Here is a 16,915-nt window from a genome sequence, read left to right as displayed (position 1 = left end):
CGGAGAGGAAGAAACGGTCCAAAGCGTGGCTCCATTTCACGAGGAAAAACAACATCAGTGCTGCTAGTGATGTCTGTAAAACGGTCACTTCAAGTAAAAATGAAATCACACAGCAAATATGCGAAACATCTATCTATGCAACATGGGCGTAAATTCCAGGAATGTATTTAACACTCTATGCAGGAGTGGCACTGCTTCCTTGTTGAGCAGCACATTGGTTGCAGAGTTCAAATACATTGTGTTGCGGTGCCCTCTGGCTCACCTGATAGTGTGTGTGCCCTGTGTTAAAAAAAAACCTGTTGTGTTAATGCCATGCAGGCAGCCTTAGCAGGTTTTTACTTTGGCAAAGGAAACCTAAATGAAAACAAATGTTGTACACATATCCTCTCATTTCATCCATTTTAGATGATAATGCATGCTGTTTTTGGTATCAATAAAATCTTCCCATCCCTACGCTGGACTGGAGTCCAAAAAAGTACTTCTGCTATTACATTAGTTTGGTGGAAATAAGCAGTCTGTGTTAACAAAGATGGAAACATAATGGTGCCACACCATGTTATATTGATGGTGTGACTCTGAGCCAACTATAAAACCATTCTCACATTAATTTCCTCTCTCTGTCTGTGGTCAGTCTTTCCCGTCACTCCACCCCCTGCTGTATCTACTGTATCGCACAAAGCAGAACATCATTAGGCAAGGCAAGGCAAGTTTATTTGTATAGCACAATTCAACACAAGGTAATTCAAAGTGCTTTACAGAGACATTAAAAGCAACAAGACACAATTTAAAACAATAAAAACAGTCGATTAAAAAGGGAAATAGAAATTGAGAATGATAGTGATAATAATAAAATACATTAACATAAAATAAAAACAGGCTCAATACATTGAACAGTCAGGATAAGAAAAGAAGTAGAATAATAAAAGGCATAAATCAGCAGTGTTTAGTTAAAAAGTACGGGCAGTAGAATACAGCAGGTAAGTACTTAATCTAAGAGTACGCTTCAGTAAACAATAGTGTTTTTAGCCCTGATTTAAAGGAGCTGACAGTTTGAGCAGACCTCAGATCTACAGGAAGTCTGTTCCACAGGTGAGGAGCATAATAACTGAATGCTGCCTCACCTTGCTTGGTTCTTGTTCTTGGAACACACAACAAACCTGTTCCAGATGACCTAAGGGGTCTGGATGCTTCGTAGGGAACCAGTAGATCAAGCATGTATTTTGGTCCGAGACCATTTAGGGCTTTGTAGACCAGCAGTAAGATTTTAAAATCTATTCTTTGACTCACATTAGAAGATGGAAAACTGATAGAGCTGTTTGGAAAACTCTTTAACAAAAGTAAAACTTTTCAGTTCTTTGAGACGTTTTTTTTAACTTTACTTTAAAAAATATAATTTTTAAGGCTTAAAAGGGAATGAAAAAAAAGTGCTTCAAAGGCAATTAGTCTTTAATTCATACCCGTAAAACAAATAATTCAAAAACACTGGAGCTGTTTTAATTATTAATTTCAAAGTTAAGGAGAGAAAGAAACTGTGACAGAGATAAAATTAGATAAGCAAACCTTCCATTTCTCAGTGTCGGAGACTCTGAGTTGCTTCTCTTATTACAGTGGAAAGTGCTTATAGTGATCACATCTGTCCGGGTCAAATTGATCTCTATAAGCAGATGGTTATTATAACCATCTATTTTTCTTTTTCTTTATTTGTCATGCAAATTACCATAATTGTCACCATAATGGACATTTGTATATTTAGTACATGAATATAGAGTAATGAGGGGCATTATGTGACCAGGCATTATCAATCCACTTGACAAGGGTGGCTTCAACCACAGGTTTTTTCCCCCTGTGCAGTTTTCTTCCCGTTTCCGTCACTCACAGGAAAATTATTAAATATGAAGGTATAGGGATGTCATTATGTATAATAATAGTAATTGTACAGAATGAATATAGGATTCATCCATGGTTATGGTAAGGTGTTTCAGAGCCTCAGAGTCCTTTACTGTCTGCATGCAGGCAGGCATGTGGGGAGGCTCCAGGGTGTCTGATGGTTAAGGTACTGTAAGGTGAGGACTCCAATATTAAACAGGATGGATCAAGGATTACACGCTACATAAAGCTGAATCATTGTTCTGTTGCTTAAAGTTTCTGGTATGGCTGCGTAAATCATAGTTTATATTTCATGATGTTTTTCAGACATTTCAGATTTTATAATGGGCGTCTATTAGGGCTGTCAAAATTGCTCAAAAATTATTATTATAATAATAATAATTATTATTATCAATTATCTATAACATTACGTTATAAACGACCGCGGACCTCTCGCTCGCGTCCATTTTTTTTCAAATTCGAATTTAAATTCGAATTTAGAATATTCGTTGACAGCCCTAGCGTCTATGGGAGAGAGCTAGAGTGGTGACATCATCGCTAGAGTGTGGAGGACCTGGAAGATCTTAAAATTTTCTGAACGATTTACTCTCACTGCCACAGTTTCCACTCTACATACATAATTTATACATCAAAACATATCGTTATGTATTGTAAATACATACAATAAATATGCACACATAGCGCTCAGTACAGGCAGTGCATATAGATGACTCATATCGAAACTTGCTTTGTACTCAGCATCAGTAGCGGGCACCTGTCAAAATTTCTGGTGAAACTTTCTCATTCTGTGTATCATAAAAATGAAGACTGACCAGGAGTACAGTTCTTTTTAAAATCACGATCATGACGATGATGACTGTTTCTCATTGCTTGAGTCGACTCTAAAAGGCAGCCCGAGGAACACCAAGTTTTTCTGCTGGATCTCGGCTCATTTTTGGCAGTTTGTCATAAGCTTCGAGGAGACTTGGTTTTTCATTGAGAGAAAATGACTTTATTTTTTCCGTCATGATTTACAGTAAGTGTGCGGAAGGGAGATCACCCTGTGCTCCAAGCTCAACAAACGAGAGTCTCTTTTTAGATATGTGCAATTTGTAGGAAACAGTCGGGGTGATTCAGAGTGAGCCATGTGAGTGTGCTTGTTGTTTAAAGTTAGTAACCAATACAAACTTCACACAGCCACAGACTGGGACAGAATATTCTTATTTGGGAACGTGGAGTAACTCACAAGGGTGTGTTGTTTGGGTTAAGAAACTATGGACTGCATACACAGTGTTACACTCTGTATGTTGAGCGTTGATTTTTCTCGATCAAGTCTTCATTAAGTAGTGTGTGTGATCCGTGAAAGTCTCCTGAGGTCTTCTTCAGCTATTAAATCATCAGCTCTGATGATGTTTCTTCATCAGTCACAAAGACTTTGCAGTATTTTGGAAACATTTTTCTTTATTGGATTCATTTAGGTTTCCATTAACAGTACATCGTGTGCACATATCCCTTAATGATCATCATCAAAATAATCGTCTGGCTGCTGCTATTTAGGATTACTTTTACACTGGGGAGTCAAGGAGTCATCGAAAAATCCTTTGAGAAATCTGGTGTAGTAAATGCACTGTATTTATTTTTTATAGAACTATGAACAAGAAAAATACTGACAATAAATACCAACATATTTTTCAGTCTCAGTGGTTCTCTAAAATGAAGACGCAATCACTTTGCTTGTTCTCAATTTGTCTTTCTTGCAAGATGCTGAACACTGACCAGTGATCTCTGTTAATAGACCACATAAACATGACAACAGAAAAATTCAGAATGAGTCCCTTTGTATTTCCTGTTGGAATGTTTCGCAGTGTATGTGAATGACATCAGCTGACAGGAAGGCAACACTTAGCCAAGCTGTCGCCTGGTTATGCTATTCAGGTGAAATACTTAGTATAACAAAAAGTATTTTTGTAACTCAAAACACCATCACTGGAAAAGAAAATTGTAGATCTGGTGGTTTAAAAAGAAGCAAAATCATCCTGCAAAAATCCATAAAACGTGCGAAGTGAAAGTGAGACATCAGGAAAAATCCTGGTGATGCTGCTCACACTCAAACACAGTTCTGCCTGTTATTATGATGTGTGTTTGCTGGTTAGTGGCTCTTACCAGTTCACTGTGAAGTCTGAGAATCAGCTCGTCTTTCTCTCTCAGTTGTTGCAGCAAGGCCTCCTCTCTGCCAGGTTCCTAAACACAAGCAACAAGACACCATGTTACACGTTACCGGGGACACTGCAGACAGCAGTGATTTATCTAAGGGACCCTATTCCCGCAAAAGCAATACATAGAGCCTAAAGGATGACAACATACAAAAGGTGTTTGTGTGTGTGTGTGTGTGTGTGTGTGCGCGCTTCTCTGGCTGTCTCAATAAAAGTTAACGTGTGTTTGCAAGTGTTTTATGTGCATTTATGAGTTTTTTGCTGGTCTTGCTACTGTGTGTGTATGTGCAATAAAGTTGTCATGCATGCAGCAGGCACTGTGATCTCCTCTTCCCTCTACGCGTCTGTGATAAACTTGGTGTGTCCTATGGCAGCACCCCCAGAGCGCACGGCACTTTAATGTGACCTTGTGTTGTCAGGAGACATTACTGCGGGGAAGATGGAGAGCAACAACAGAGACGGAAGACAGGAGAGCCAGGAGAATAATAATACTAATAAAAATAACTTTATTCTTATGGCATCTTTCAAAACAACAGCTACAAAGTGCTTCACGGCAAACACACAAAAAAGAGACGATTATAAATGATTCTAAAAATGTCACTGTGTCACATTAAAATGTTTGATGTTCATGTTTTCATCTTTATAATTGTGCTGTGTTGTTTAATCAAGCTGTTTGTCTCATTTATCTGCTGCGCGCAGTGAGTTCCTCGAGTAGAATTATATGACATGACTTGTGTTTCAAAGTTACTGAAGTGAAAACCGTTAAAAATTGAAGTCTGCCAACCTGATTTTCACTGGCAGGGTTTGCTAAAGCCCAGTTATCTGACTGTCGGAGAGCCAAGAGGGAGCTGCCAGAGGATCTCAGGCTACACACTGACTCACAGGGAGGTCGAAAATCAGAAATGTAGCCGGGGCTCCAGACCCAACAGTTCTGATTAAAATATTCAACTTAATCCTAAAATTGACAGGTAGCTCAGAAGTGGACAGAGTGAAAAGGAGAGGAGAAAGTCGAGAATAAGAAGAAAGGAATAAGAGAGAACGATGAGACGAAGAGAGCGAAATGACAGACAGACGGTCATTACCTCTTCAAGGACATAAAAGCAGGAGACAAAAAGAGGGGCAAGATAACAGGAGGAAAATGAGGGGGAAACGGGAGGAAAGGGGGGCAGTGATAGAGAGAAGGAGAGGACAGAGAGGGCCCGAGGCTGAGCATGATGGTCTGAGACCGTGGGGAGCCATCTAGCTAAAGGACAGACAGAGTCAGAGGGAGACCACAGGGAACCATATAGCTACAACACCGTCCTTTAAATGACCTCTCTGATGCAAACACAGACAGCAAGACTGATCCTCAAGTCACAACAATATTCAGAAATGTACAAATGTAACCTGTTCACAAGTGTCTTACATCACGATGTTAAACAACTAGAAGTGACCTTTTTTATGAAATTAGAAACACTGATATACTGGCTGCGTGGTGAGGACACTTGCTGAATGTGGCGGGAGGTCGATTCAGTTCAAAGTCAATGTAATCAAGCGCGATGTCAATACGAAGTAAACAAGTAATACTTTCTTTTATAATCCAGGTTTAATCCAGTTTCATACAAACTTCCATTTGCTCGTGTTGTCCAGCCACCGCAAAACTGTTAATACCTGGTGTGTTAGTGTTGTTATAATATTGGAATTTCTAACATCGATACGGTGCCTTGAAAAAAATGGATATTCAAAACTATTTTCAATACTCTAAGGAAAAAAATGACATTGAGGGCATACATTAAAAGATAAATATATCTGAACTATTAACAACTCTGCCCTTGGAAAAATTACATATATGCTATCAGGGGTAATCAATCACTCTTTCACAACATCTGGGGTCCTTTCATGAGTTATCTAGAGAGGACAGACTTAACCCACATGTTGGAAGTACCCGGGGATATGCTACAAGTGAAGTCTGCAATGTCCAAATCCGTCTAAGTTTTTTTTCTTGTTAACTGTTATCCAAATTTGTACAGTATGTAAAATATGTTTAAAAAAAAAAAAAAAAAAAATGTTCTTAAACCTAAGTGTATTGTTTTGCACTTACACGATCCTCAGTCTGTAATTTCTGATTTTATTTCCCCTCTTATTTTTCTTTATTTATTTTCCCAGGGTTCGACATAAGCAATGGTCCGATGGCCCGGGGCCAATCAAAAAGTATGTCGGGCAAGTTGACTGACAGGTCACAGGCCCGCTCGGGCCAGTGACGCTGTAAGGCTTTTTTGTTTTGTCAGGGGAACAACTCCAGTGGATTTTTATCCCACTTTTCTCGAGCCTTCAGTGGATTTATTGGGCTTTTTGGCCAAAAGTGCCCTCACCTTTGCTCGTGCAGTGAAACGCCGGAGGAGGGGGAAACGTGCCGGTGCGCTTACCGCTGCCAGGTGCGCTTACCGCTGCCAGGTAGCCTATATTTCTTTCCAACGTGCATTCGCTGGCCAATAAACTGGATGAACTTCAGCTACTGATGGTGAAAAACGAATACTCGCCAACCAGATAGCTACTGTGTGTGGAGCGGACTTACCCAGACTCCTTAGTTATTGTCCTTGGCGACTTTAACAAAGGTAACCTCACCCATGAACTCCCCAAATACAGTTTATAAAATGTCCGACCAGAGAGAAGAATATCCTGGATCACTGTTACACAACTGTTAACAAGAGAGAAGAATATCCTGGATCACTGTTACACAACTGTTAACAACGCCTATCACGCTGTCCCCTGCACTGCACTGTGCCACTCTGACCACGCCACCTCCACCTGATTCCCTCATACAGGCAGAAGTTAAAGCTCTGTAAACCTGTTGTGAGGTCATCTAAGAAGTGGATGAGTACACAGAGGCTGTGACATCATACATCAGCTTCTGCGAGGACTGCTGTATACACCATCACGCACTACGGTGAGGTATAATGGAGTTAAATGAAATGAAGTTAAATTAAATGAAGTTTTCTAGACATTTTTTTTTCTCTCTCTCTCTCTCTCTTTTTACTTGGGCCAGTAAGAATATACAAGGGGCCAGTAAAACTCTGAACTACTGGCCCGGGGGGCCAGTGGTGAAAAAATGTTGAACACTGTTTTCCTCTCTCATTTATTTATTATTTCATTTTATTTTATTTTATTTATTCTTAAATTGATACTTTTGGGATGGGAGTTGTGTGTGTTACATACTCAGCGGATGTACCGAGATTTTGTTCTGGTGTCCTTTTCTTTTGCGTGTGTATAAAAATACACATACTGGATGTGTGTGTGTGTGTGTGTGTGTGTGTGTGTGTGTGTGTGTGTGAAACTGGACATTTCTTTGCTCCAGTAGATCCTTACTTTATCCTTACTTAAGACGAGAGAGCGAGGAAGTAGTATCGATACTGCTGAAAATTAGTATTGAAACCGTTTAAAATATTCAGAATCTATACTTTTGACAACCAGGTACATCACACCAAAACATTTAACATATAAGATAACCTGATGAAGGTCTCTGCACCGAAATGCCATCCCAAATAAATTTCATATTATTGCAAATGCACAAGATGGAGTGTGCGGGAGTTATTTGCACTATTATAGTCGGCCCATGGTCTTCTCTACGCACCTGTCGACCTACAGGTGTGCAAACTTTTTTGATACCTCAACAGTGACATTCCTGCACTCTTACAGCTTTGTTTTTCACCCAAAAAGTGAATGAAAAAGAAACAAAATTAATGAAAATTAAAATAACAGGAAATAACAGATTATGATGGTATTTTTATGACCCTGTCTGTCAAATTGACGGACAATGAGAAAGTCTAATGCAACCTCCACATGGACGATACTGTAGCCTTGTCTCAGAATGATTTTTTTATCATCATATCACATCTTTTTCAGTGTGTCCCAGCAGCTACTGTGGCGAGCAGTAGTGACAGTGTTTGCTACAGGTCTCACAGATGCACAATCCACTGCCAAAACAATCACACTTCTAGTTTATAGGGGTGTAATTTCTCCTGACAGCCCGCAATCTGATACACAAACATTTTATAACTGCTATTAATGAACATAAAGTTAAGATTTTTAATACTTTCTGCAGCCTTAAATTTAATGCTTTTTAAGACTTAATGTTTTATGTAAAGCACTTTGAATTACCTTATTGTTGAAAGGTGCTAGAGATAAACCTGCCTTTCCTTTTAAAGACCTGCACGTAAACCCATCTTACTTTCCCACCCCTGCACACATGGCCCATCACAGTGTGAAGTGGGCCTCTGAGTGTCAGATCGTCCGTTTCATAAAGTCAAAGAAACAAAGCCCCAAATTGACATTGGAACGGTGCTGGGGGAGTTTCAACTGCTGTTTGACCATCTGACAAGCACTTGAGCTGAAGCATAATTGTTCCCTAAATAGTTAACAGTGTTTCTGAGAGAATGTGGTCTCATTTCCTTACAATTATACCAAATAAACACTTCCCATCCACCCTGACAGCTAAATAGGCGATGGCCATGTTTGACAATATCCAGGGATTAGACAGACCAATATACTCAAGATCTGCAAGTGTCTCAAAAAGTTTTAATGGGTTTTGTGTTCTGGCCACCTCATTTTACAGGTCCTGTTGATGTTGAGGTCTGTGTGGAGGGCTTTACATAGACACAATAGTGGTCAAGAAGGGTGAGGCTAAAAGCTTTGCTAAGTGCTTCCATGGAGATAAAACCTACAAAAGAAAATCTCTCCCAACAGGAAACAGAAAAACAATTAACAAAACAAAACCAAGTGGTATTCAATTAGAATGGACTCTGTTTACCTGGCATGACAGGGGAGATACTGGTGTTTTTAGGGTTTTTTTCTACTGCCAGAACACACACACACACACACACACACACACACACACACACACACACACACACACACACACACACACACACACACACACAGAGACAGCACAAAAATTACTAACATGAGATTTTGTTGGGACTGAAAAACCACTAACATGCTGTGACAATTACTACATTAGTCAGCCTCTAAAATTAATCTCACCCGAATAGGACTGAAGGCTGTTCTAAATGAGCTGTCTGGCTACAACCACACAGCATGTTTGCTTCTGTGCCCTGTGTGTGCGTGCATGACATTGCATGTATACCAGTAGTTGTGTTTCAAATGTTCACAACAGGCTCATGACTAAATCCACGTAGACTTTATTGACTTGCATGGCTTGTTTACAGGTCAGATGAGACCTTAAGAGTATAAGCAGAAAGAAAGAGAAGGGTTTAAGCTGTGAGAGAAATAAAGAAGGATAAGAAACAAAGAGATAATGTACTTAAACTAGGCCACGCAGAGTTTAATGCCAAGGGACTGGACATGCTCATATGACCTCAATGTGATGACCTACAATTAAAAACAAATGCATACTGGCCTAACTTTGTTGTCGCTTGGCTAAAACACCCCTTACTGAGCAGCCTATCCATGTAGTACCCTACAGACGTCATTCAAAACCAGAAAGGCAGCAAATCTAAAACTAAAATGAGAAACTTTATTCAGCTCGCTGAAAGGAGCACCACAATGAGCATTAAGTCGCCCATCAGGTGGCATTCCAACCAATTTTTCAAGGCTGAATTGAATGGAAAGGGCTGTGGAAGAAAAGTGGGGCATGCGAATTTATTTCTAATGTGATTGGAATGGCCTCAGTGGGGATAAATCTGATCAAAATCATTGAAGTGCATCCACTTTATGTGATTTTGTATAGAGGTTGAGGCCACTCTATGCTTGCAATCAGCACCAAGTTGAAGAGGGTATGGAGATGAATTACATTCCCCTTGTTAGCAGAAATTATTCAATTTGTTAACTTTTTTTTTTTTTTTTTTTTTTTTTTTTTTTTGAAACACACATTAGAGAAAATGTGAGGGTTGTTTATATATTATTTCAACACCCCTCATCCTTCAATTTGTTTAACAAATTGCCTATTTCTTGAAATTGGGGAGAGGGGTGTGAGAAATAACAGCATAATCAGATGCATTCTCCTTGCTCTCTTCATACCAATTTACCAAACACCTATCCATAACTTTACACTTGTTAAAGGTAAACTGTGCAAGATTGGTGGTTACTGTTTGTAAACATGATTGCCAGCGAAAGTGAGAGTGCTTTCACATCTGCTTTCAGGGACTAATTTTGTTAGAAAGTGGCATAATTGCCTAGAGTCAGTTCATGTTCTCTCTGCAGCATTTACAAGCGGACCAGCTAAAATGCCTGTGCAAGAAAGCTGCTCTTGATTGGTCAGAATTTCCATGCAGGCAAAATCCAAGAAGTAAACAAAACGTTGAAGAAGAGTACACCTGCAAGATGAATGTGACACCTTCTAATGTCACAATGGAGGGACAACTATGCAGGTTGATTTTAGCGCTGGTCATCGTGGACTATATTGCTGTCATTGTTCATTTTAGGCAAACCTTGACCATATAATCCTGGAGTGTCACTACATTTTAGGCTACCAGCATAGACCCTTTTACTGTTAGTAAACAATATGATGTTTTTTGGTGGGCGGGGCTTAGCTGGAGGTAAAACAATTCTCCACAGACATTAGCCAGTGCTAGCTAGCAAGTTCTGTTGGCTTGTTTTAGACGATAGAGGAAGATGAAGCAAGTAGTGCATTCAGAAACGCTCATTCTCAGTGTTGGAGCACACTCTCGCACAAAATGGACTGTTCTTAAATTCATAACACTGTTGGAATGTACCATTTGATTATCCGACTAGCGAAAGCTAGCAAAGCAACTAGCATAGTGAATGTGTGATTAACTTAACCCTTTGTTACTTCATATAGAAATATAACGCTCCATTTCTTCGACCATCAGGGCTCTCATTTTAGTGTAGATCAGACTGAAGTTAAGAACGCACCATGTCAGGTCACTCTCCCGGACCGCGGGTGTTACTTGAATAAGATCAGACTGGCCGACCCGTATGTTGTCACTGGATGACAGGATTGCTGAAGGTGGGATGGTCAGCTTTGTGATTGATTACTATGTCAATATTACAAAGGAGGACGACACTTGAAGAGTTTCCTCCAGTTTGTTTTGCTATCAAAGTTAACGTTTGCTAAGGCCCTAAAAAAGTTACTCCCCAGTTTCTGATTATGTGGACATGATAACTCTTAATACACACAACGTTATTCATCCCTACAACAGTAAATACTTTCTCCCTAACCTGATATGAAGTGTGCGCAACACGTGAGCATTTCTGATATCGCCTCCGTTCAGTCCTTTTATCTTATCACATTTAACCATAATTGTCTTTGTTTTTGTTGACAGGCAGTGGCAGCTGGCATGTGATAAAGTTTAAGTTTTCAGCCATGACTCCTTCTATTCTGGCTCCCAATAAGACAACAAGACAACATTATATGACTCAAATGTAGCCTACAGCCCTGTGGTGGAGAATTGTGTTTTGCCTCCAGCTAATAAAATGACGTCATTGTGACGTCGGCCCTAAAAGGGTCTATATGCAATTTGGTCATGACAGTGCCTCCTCAACAACTTTAGTTCTAACAGGATGACAAGGAGGTGAAGGTGGTTAAGACACGATAATTATGTAAAACTTAGTACGGACACAAAACAAACACAAAACAATAAAGGCCCATTTTTTAAGATGAGCTTTAAGCTGCTATTTAAATGTCTAAGTAGTATCCACAGATCTTCGGCCCAAAGGGAAGCAGTTCCAGTGTTGTGGGCAGCTGCTTCAATTGCTCAATCACCTTTAGATTTTAATGTAGCTTGACTAACAGCAAAGGATTCTTGGTCAGAAGATCTAAAAGAAAACTGCTACTGGTGGTTCAGAGACCAAGTAAATCACACACGTACTGTAGGCAGAGGTCTGACCATGCAGAGGTCCATATGTAATCACAAGAATCATAAACTGAAATCTAAAAGTATTATGAGGAAGCTAAGACATGTAAGAAATTAGTTCTTTGGTTAGATCTAGATCAAATAGAAGTTTTTGACATGAGCATACTGTTAAATAGGATGAATAGAGAGAAATACCTATTTCTGAAGCCTCCATACATATTACATACAGTATTTTTCAATATATATATATTCAATTGATCCTTAAGTCCAAACTGCAAATGACCTCATATAGGGTTAGGGTAATATGGTCACATATGTAAAAAAATACAAAAAAAATAAAGTGTGTTGGACGATGCCAGCATGTGACTAAAAATTGCTCAATCTGTCAGTGTGGTGCTGATGGGCACTTTTGTCCCAAAATGCAGTGCAGAAGAGAGACAGAGGAGCAACTCACAGCTTGAAAGACAAGAGGAAAACAACTGTGATAACATGTTGGTTTAATCCAGCAACCACTTACCACACAAAACAAACAAAAAACCAGTAATGACTCCTTGGCATTTTACGCTTTTTTTGTGAATTTCACTGGCTTCATTTTTTTTAAATGTGAAAATTGGGTCCGAAAAGGGTAATTTTCCAAACCCTTTCCATTAGCACATTTTCTGTTGGTACAAAACACTAAAGCAGTTTAATTCTTTGTATACTTAATGCTGAAATAGTGCACATTAAAGGACAGCTCCATTATTTGAGATTTCTATGTCACTCTGCAGTTTACCAATGGTTTGTCTTTGGTTGACATTTTGGTGGAAGCCTATATGTTTTAATACCAAAATGCTATTTCTAAAGGCTCTTTTAAAAACTTTTTCCCAAGTGAACTGATGTAGACTTCTGCATGATGACCTCGCTACATATAAACCCCTAGCCCGCCTAATGTGCCTCTTCATGACTGAGTCCTCTTTGAGAATTGCGTGATATTAATCTCCCAAATCAGCTATATTCCTCTAATCCTCTAACTGGTACGAAAGCTAAGCACTGTACTGTTAGTTTGAAACAGAGAGCAACAGAATAACTCAAACAAACTAAGCAATAGAGGCAGTGGTAGACCAGCAACTCCTGTGATCTGTGAGGTAAAATTACTGTTTTTTGTCAAAGGAAAACTCTGGCGCCTTTGAAAACAGCATTATCACAGCCTTAGTTCCCCGTCTGAAAGGGCTGTCTGACAGCAAGGTAAAGTGGTGACTATGGATAAGTCCCTCATACAAGCCCACAGTGCTTTAACCGACGTCACTGGTTTTTGCTAACAGCTGAGTGGGAGTTTCCATTTAAAAAAAAGAACGCAGATGGAGTCGACCTTTATATACATAGTACTTAAAGGTGGACTTAAGGTAAGTGTACTTAATATCTTGTCTGGAACTGGAGCACAAAAATTGAGGAGAGAAAGTGCCTCACTGTGGGCTGATTAAGCCAAATAAACACGGAAAAAAGTGATCTATTTATAATGTGTCCGTCCTATGTCTCACACGGCTGCTTGAATAACCCGTGGTTAGGTACCTAACTCTTTAGATTCATGGATGGACTCAAATGCATGCACAAAACTGTGCAGAGACCCAGTATTAAACTGCCTACCTCTGGCACGAAATATTTGTTCTTGTCTTTATCTGTCTTAAGTCCTGTCTGCTAGCTGTCTGTGTTTATCTGTCTGCCTTACTGACTTTAATTATGACTTTAATAGCGTACTATTTATACACGCTGTCAGAAGAGGTCATGGGAAGCAGCATAACTGTAAAAAAAAAAAAAAAAAAAAAAAGAGTAGGTGGTGAAAAATGTGTCATTTGCACATACAGATACTGTATCAGGCCTTCAAGAAGGTACAATTAAAAACTGTGACATTTGTCACCTGTCGTCATGAGTTTACTCAGCTGTCAGTAGACGCTAACGACCTGGTGACCATTATCTCCCCTGTATGCTACGATTCAGCAGCTTTGAAAATAAAAAGTTTGGTACATCTGGACACATACTGTACACAGCAAGCTGCTTCTCTCCTCTATAAACTGAAGGACATGTTCTGTCTGGTGAACAGCAGCACTCATGTGATGCTATAGGTACTCTATCTGTCCCTAGCACCTGAAAACGCAGTAAAGCTGACACCTCACACACAAAGACTTAGGCAACCTGTCAAACCAGTTCTCTAATATTTATGCTGTTTGAAACACAAGAGAGATGTCACCTGCCTAGATGTCCTAAAAATAAAGCAATCCTCACTGAGATAGAATTATCCCTGAGACATATTAAATATAGCATAAGAGGTTATAAAAATTAGGCTAATTAAATGCAGTGAAATACTGTACTTCTACTGTATTTAATGTTACTGAGACAGTAACTCAAAGACACATCAATTATAATATAAAAATGAAACATTAGAGGTACAGAAACTGACTGTACAAAGACAGCTTCTAACTACGACTTAGATATAACAAATAGTCAGACTTCAGATATAATTCTTGAGTATTTTGACTAGGATTAATTGTCTATGTGTTCTCAGTGACTTAAGACTCCTATGAAACCAAGAAAAAAGCTGAGTGTTGTGGCAGCAGAAGTCATATATACGTATTATACTAAGCTGCTGCTGCAGTCTCTTAAATCTCTTTCTGTAGTCATTACTCACTCCATAACTCTGTTTTCTTCTTATCAGCAGGTGTCATGGATTGTTACTTCAGAAACACAGCTGCTAAATGTGGAGATAGCCCGGGGTAAAGGGTAGTAAACCTGAAACTTTCTGGGCTTCCTTTGCAAACAACACAGCAGCAACTTGACAAGTCTAAGAAAAAGTACTGACCTAACGCAGTAGATCAGTCTAACTCAGTGGTTCCCAAGTGGGTTGCGGGCCCATTCTGGATGGACTGCAAGTGACTCGCAAATGTGTCAAGTTTGTAAAGAAAAACACTGTATTTTTAAGTACAGTAAATTTCCAGAACAGAGCTTTTATTTTGAAGTGCTGATTCCTGCTGTAGAGTGACTAATAGACAGCTACTTGACAGAGACAGCAAACATGGCCAAACCCGAATATGATACTCCAAAAGTAGCCTATATTAAGCTTTGGTTGCATATCACAACTGTAAAATACACCACACCATAACTATTTAAGAGGTACCCACAGCGAAAACTACTCTTGCACACAAATAGGAATAATCCTCAATCTGGTTTGGATTTTCCTCACTATTTAAAGACCCACCCAGCTAACAAAGCTTCCCCCTGGTCTTCATGCAGCTACTTGTGGTGGGTATTATGCACTGAAGACCACTGGCTCAGGAGAGCGACTAGCAAGCTAGCTACTTGCGGAATGAATAATTTGAGATGCAAAAGTCTATTCAAATTTCAGTATTCAATGTTTTGATTGCATCTCAAAAACTTGTTGCACAAGGTGAGTTTTCATTCAAATGTAGCAAAAAATTTATCCAAATCTTCAGAAAATCAGCAAAAGAAAATTTGAATTAGTGTGCTCTTCCATCCACGACTGTTATGCGAATATTGTTGGGAGTTGGTTCCTGTAGAGAAGCAGTGGGAGGCACTAATTCTCCAGTCAGGTGCTACTGCAGAAGAAGAACACCAGTCAAACCTCAAAAAGAAAATAATGAATGTACAACTACAGAGAGCACACTGGACAATGGAAAGAGAATTCTGAACAATTACTATTACAGCTATGTGCTTTTGGAAGAGTTTGGGCAACAGCTCTGTGTGCATTCACAAGCGTATTAAAAGCCTCCGGAGACGACGAAGAGAGCCTGCAGTGGCCTATGCAATGACGGTACATCATGACTGTATGTCATCATTTATACACTAAACTGTTGGCATTGCACTTTGTCAGATTTACCTTTCATGAAACACCAACTTTTCAATCTTGCTCATGCATTCTTAAATTTCTGACATTTCCACTTAGTTTTTTTAAGGGCAAATTGAAAATGCACATAAAAAGAGGTGGATGGAAATGCACACACAGAACCAGAGATTCAACAGAAAATATCAAATTCAGAACAGCAAATCCCGAGAACTCTTTTGATCACCTCTCCCTCTCTTTCACACATTAACACACTTGAGTTTGTGAAAGTGTGTGTGAGGAACTGGCCTAGCTGTTAGTGTGAGGCTCTGACAACAAACAGAAACAGTGTTTGGGGAAGAGATTACCTGGAATGAGAGAGCCAAAAAAGAGACAAAGGTGGAGGGAGATAGAGAGACGAGACCGGCAGTCTGTTCTGTGCCCTTGCTTCTTCTAAAATAACATTTTATATAAATTTATATAGAGTATATGTGTGCAGCGTACATTTTTTTCAATGATTTATCATCCTATCTTGAAAATAAAATTGTGACAAAAGCAGCAGATCGTGTCTTTGGGTTCTTTTTTACTGATGAATGTGCCTGAGATGCATTTTTTAGCTGTGTCCACTCACTATGACCCAAATACATTTGGATGCCGATGATTGGTGCACATGTCACGGGCCAGAGGCCAGCGTATGATAGACATTTCTGGCGCTCAATTGTGATGCTAGTAATATTGTGTTACTTATTTTGCAAGCAACAGTAGTTAGAAATGAGCAAATAAAAACAACTGAGGATTTTTTAGGCTTTTAAAATAAGAAACAAGCCTAAGCAGCAAAGAATCTGCAGAGAGCAGCAGTACGAGCTTGAGCCTGCTAATGTTACTGCTGCTAGCATTAAGGTTACAACAGTGGCTAGCAGCCAGCTACATGTCCAGGATCCACCTGCTTTGCAAAGCGATGAACCTCGGAATCATCATGAAATAGGAATTAATGCGGAGGCCATTCTGCAGGAGTTGGATGCAACAGGGAGATGCAGAATGAACTGTGTGTGTGTGTGTGTGTGTGTGTGTGTGTGTGTGTGTGTGTGTGTGTGTGTGTGTGTGTGTGTGTGGATGTGTGTGCTTATGATTGCCTATTTGCATGAGTTTGTTTTGTGTACCCCTGAAACATGTGTCCTCACATGTCCTGCACACATGTATCTTTTTAACCCTCT

The 16,915-nt window shown here is 39.5% G+C and overlaps 1 protein-coding gene across 4 annotated transcripts in view; it reads right to left on the bottom strand.

The window, feature by feature from the left end:
• ccser1 (coiled-coil serine-rich protein 1) overlaps positions 1-16,915 on the bottom strand; it is a 184,946-nt gene that overhangs the window by 95,289 nt on the left and 72,742 nt on the right. For all 4 annotated transcript variants that reach the window (XM_050050500.1, XM_050050501.1, XM_050050504.1 and 1 more), the window contains exon 9: positions 4,030-4,107. In XM_050050500.1, coding sequence (XP_049906457.1) covers positions 4,030-4,107 — 78 coding nt within the window. The remainder of the gene's footprint in view (positions 1-4,029; positions 4,108-16,915) is intronic.

This window comes from Epinephelus moara, chromosome 8, assembly GCF_006386435.1.
Source record: "Epinephelus moara isolate mb chromosome 8, YSFRI_EMoa_1.0, whole genome shotgun sequence".
Lineage (NCBI taxonomy): Eukaryota > Metazoa > Chordata > Actinopteri > Perciformes > Serranidae > Epinephelus > Epinephelus moara.
The sequence above is the reverse complement of the archived record's forward strand: the minus strand, read 5'-3'. Positions and strand labels throughout refer to the sequence as shown.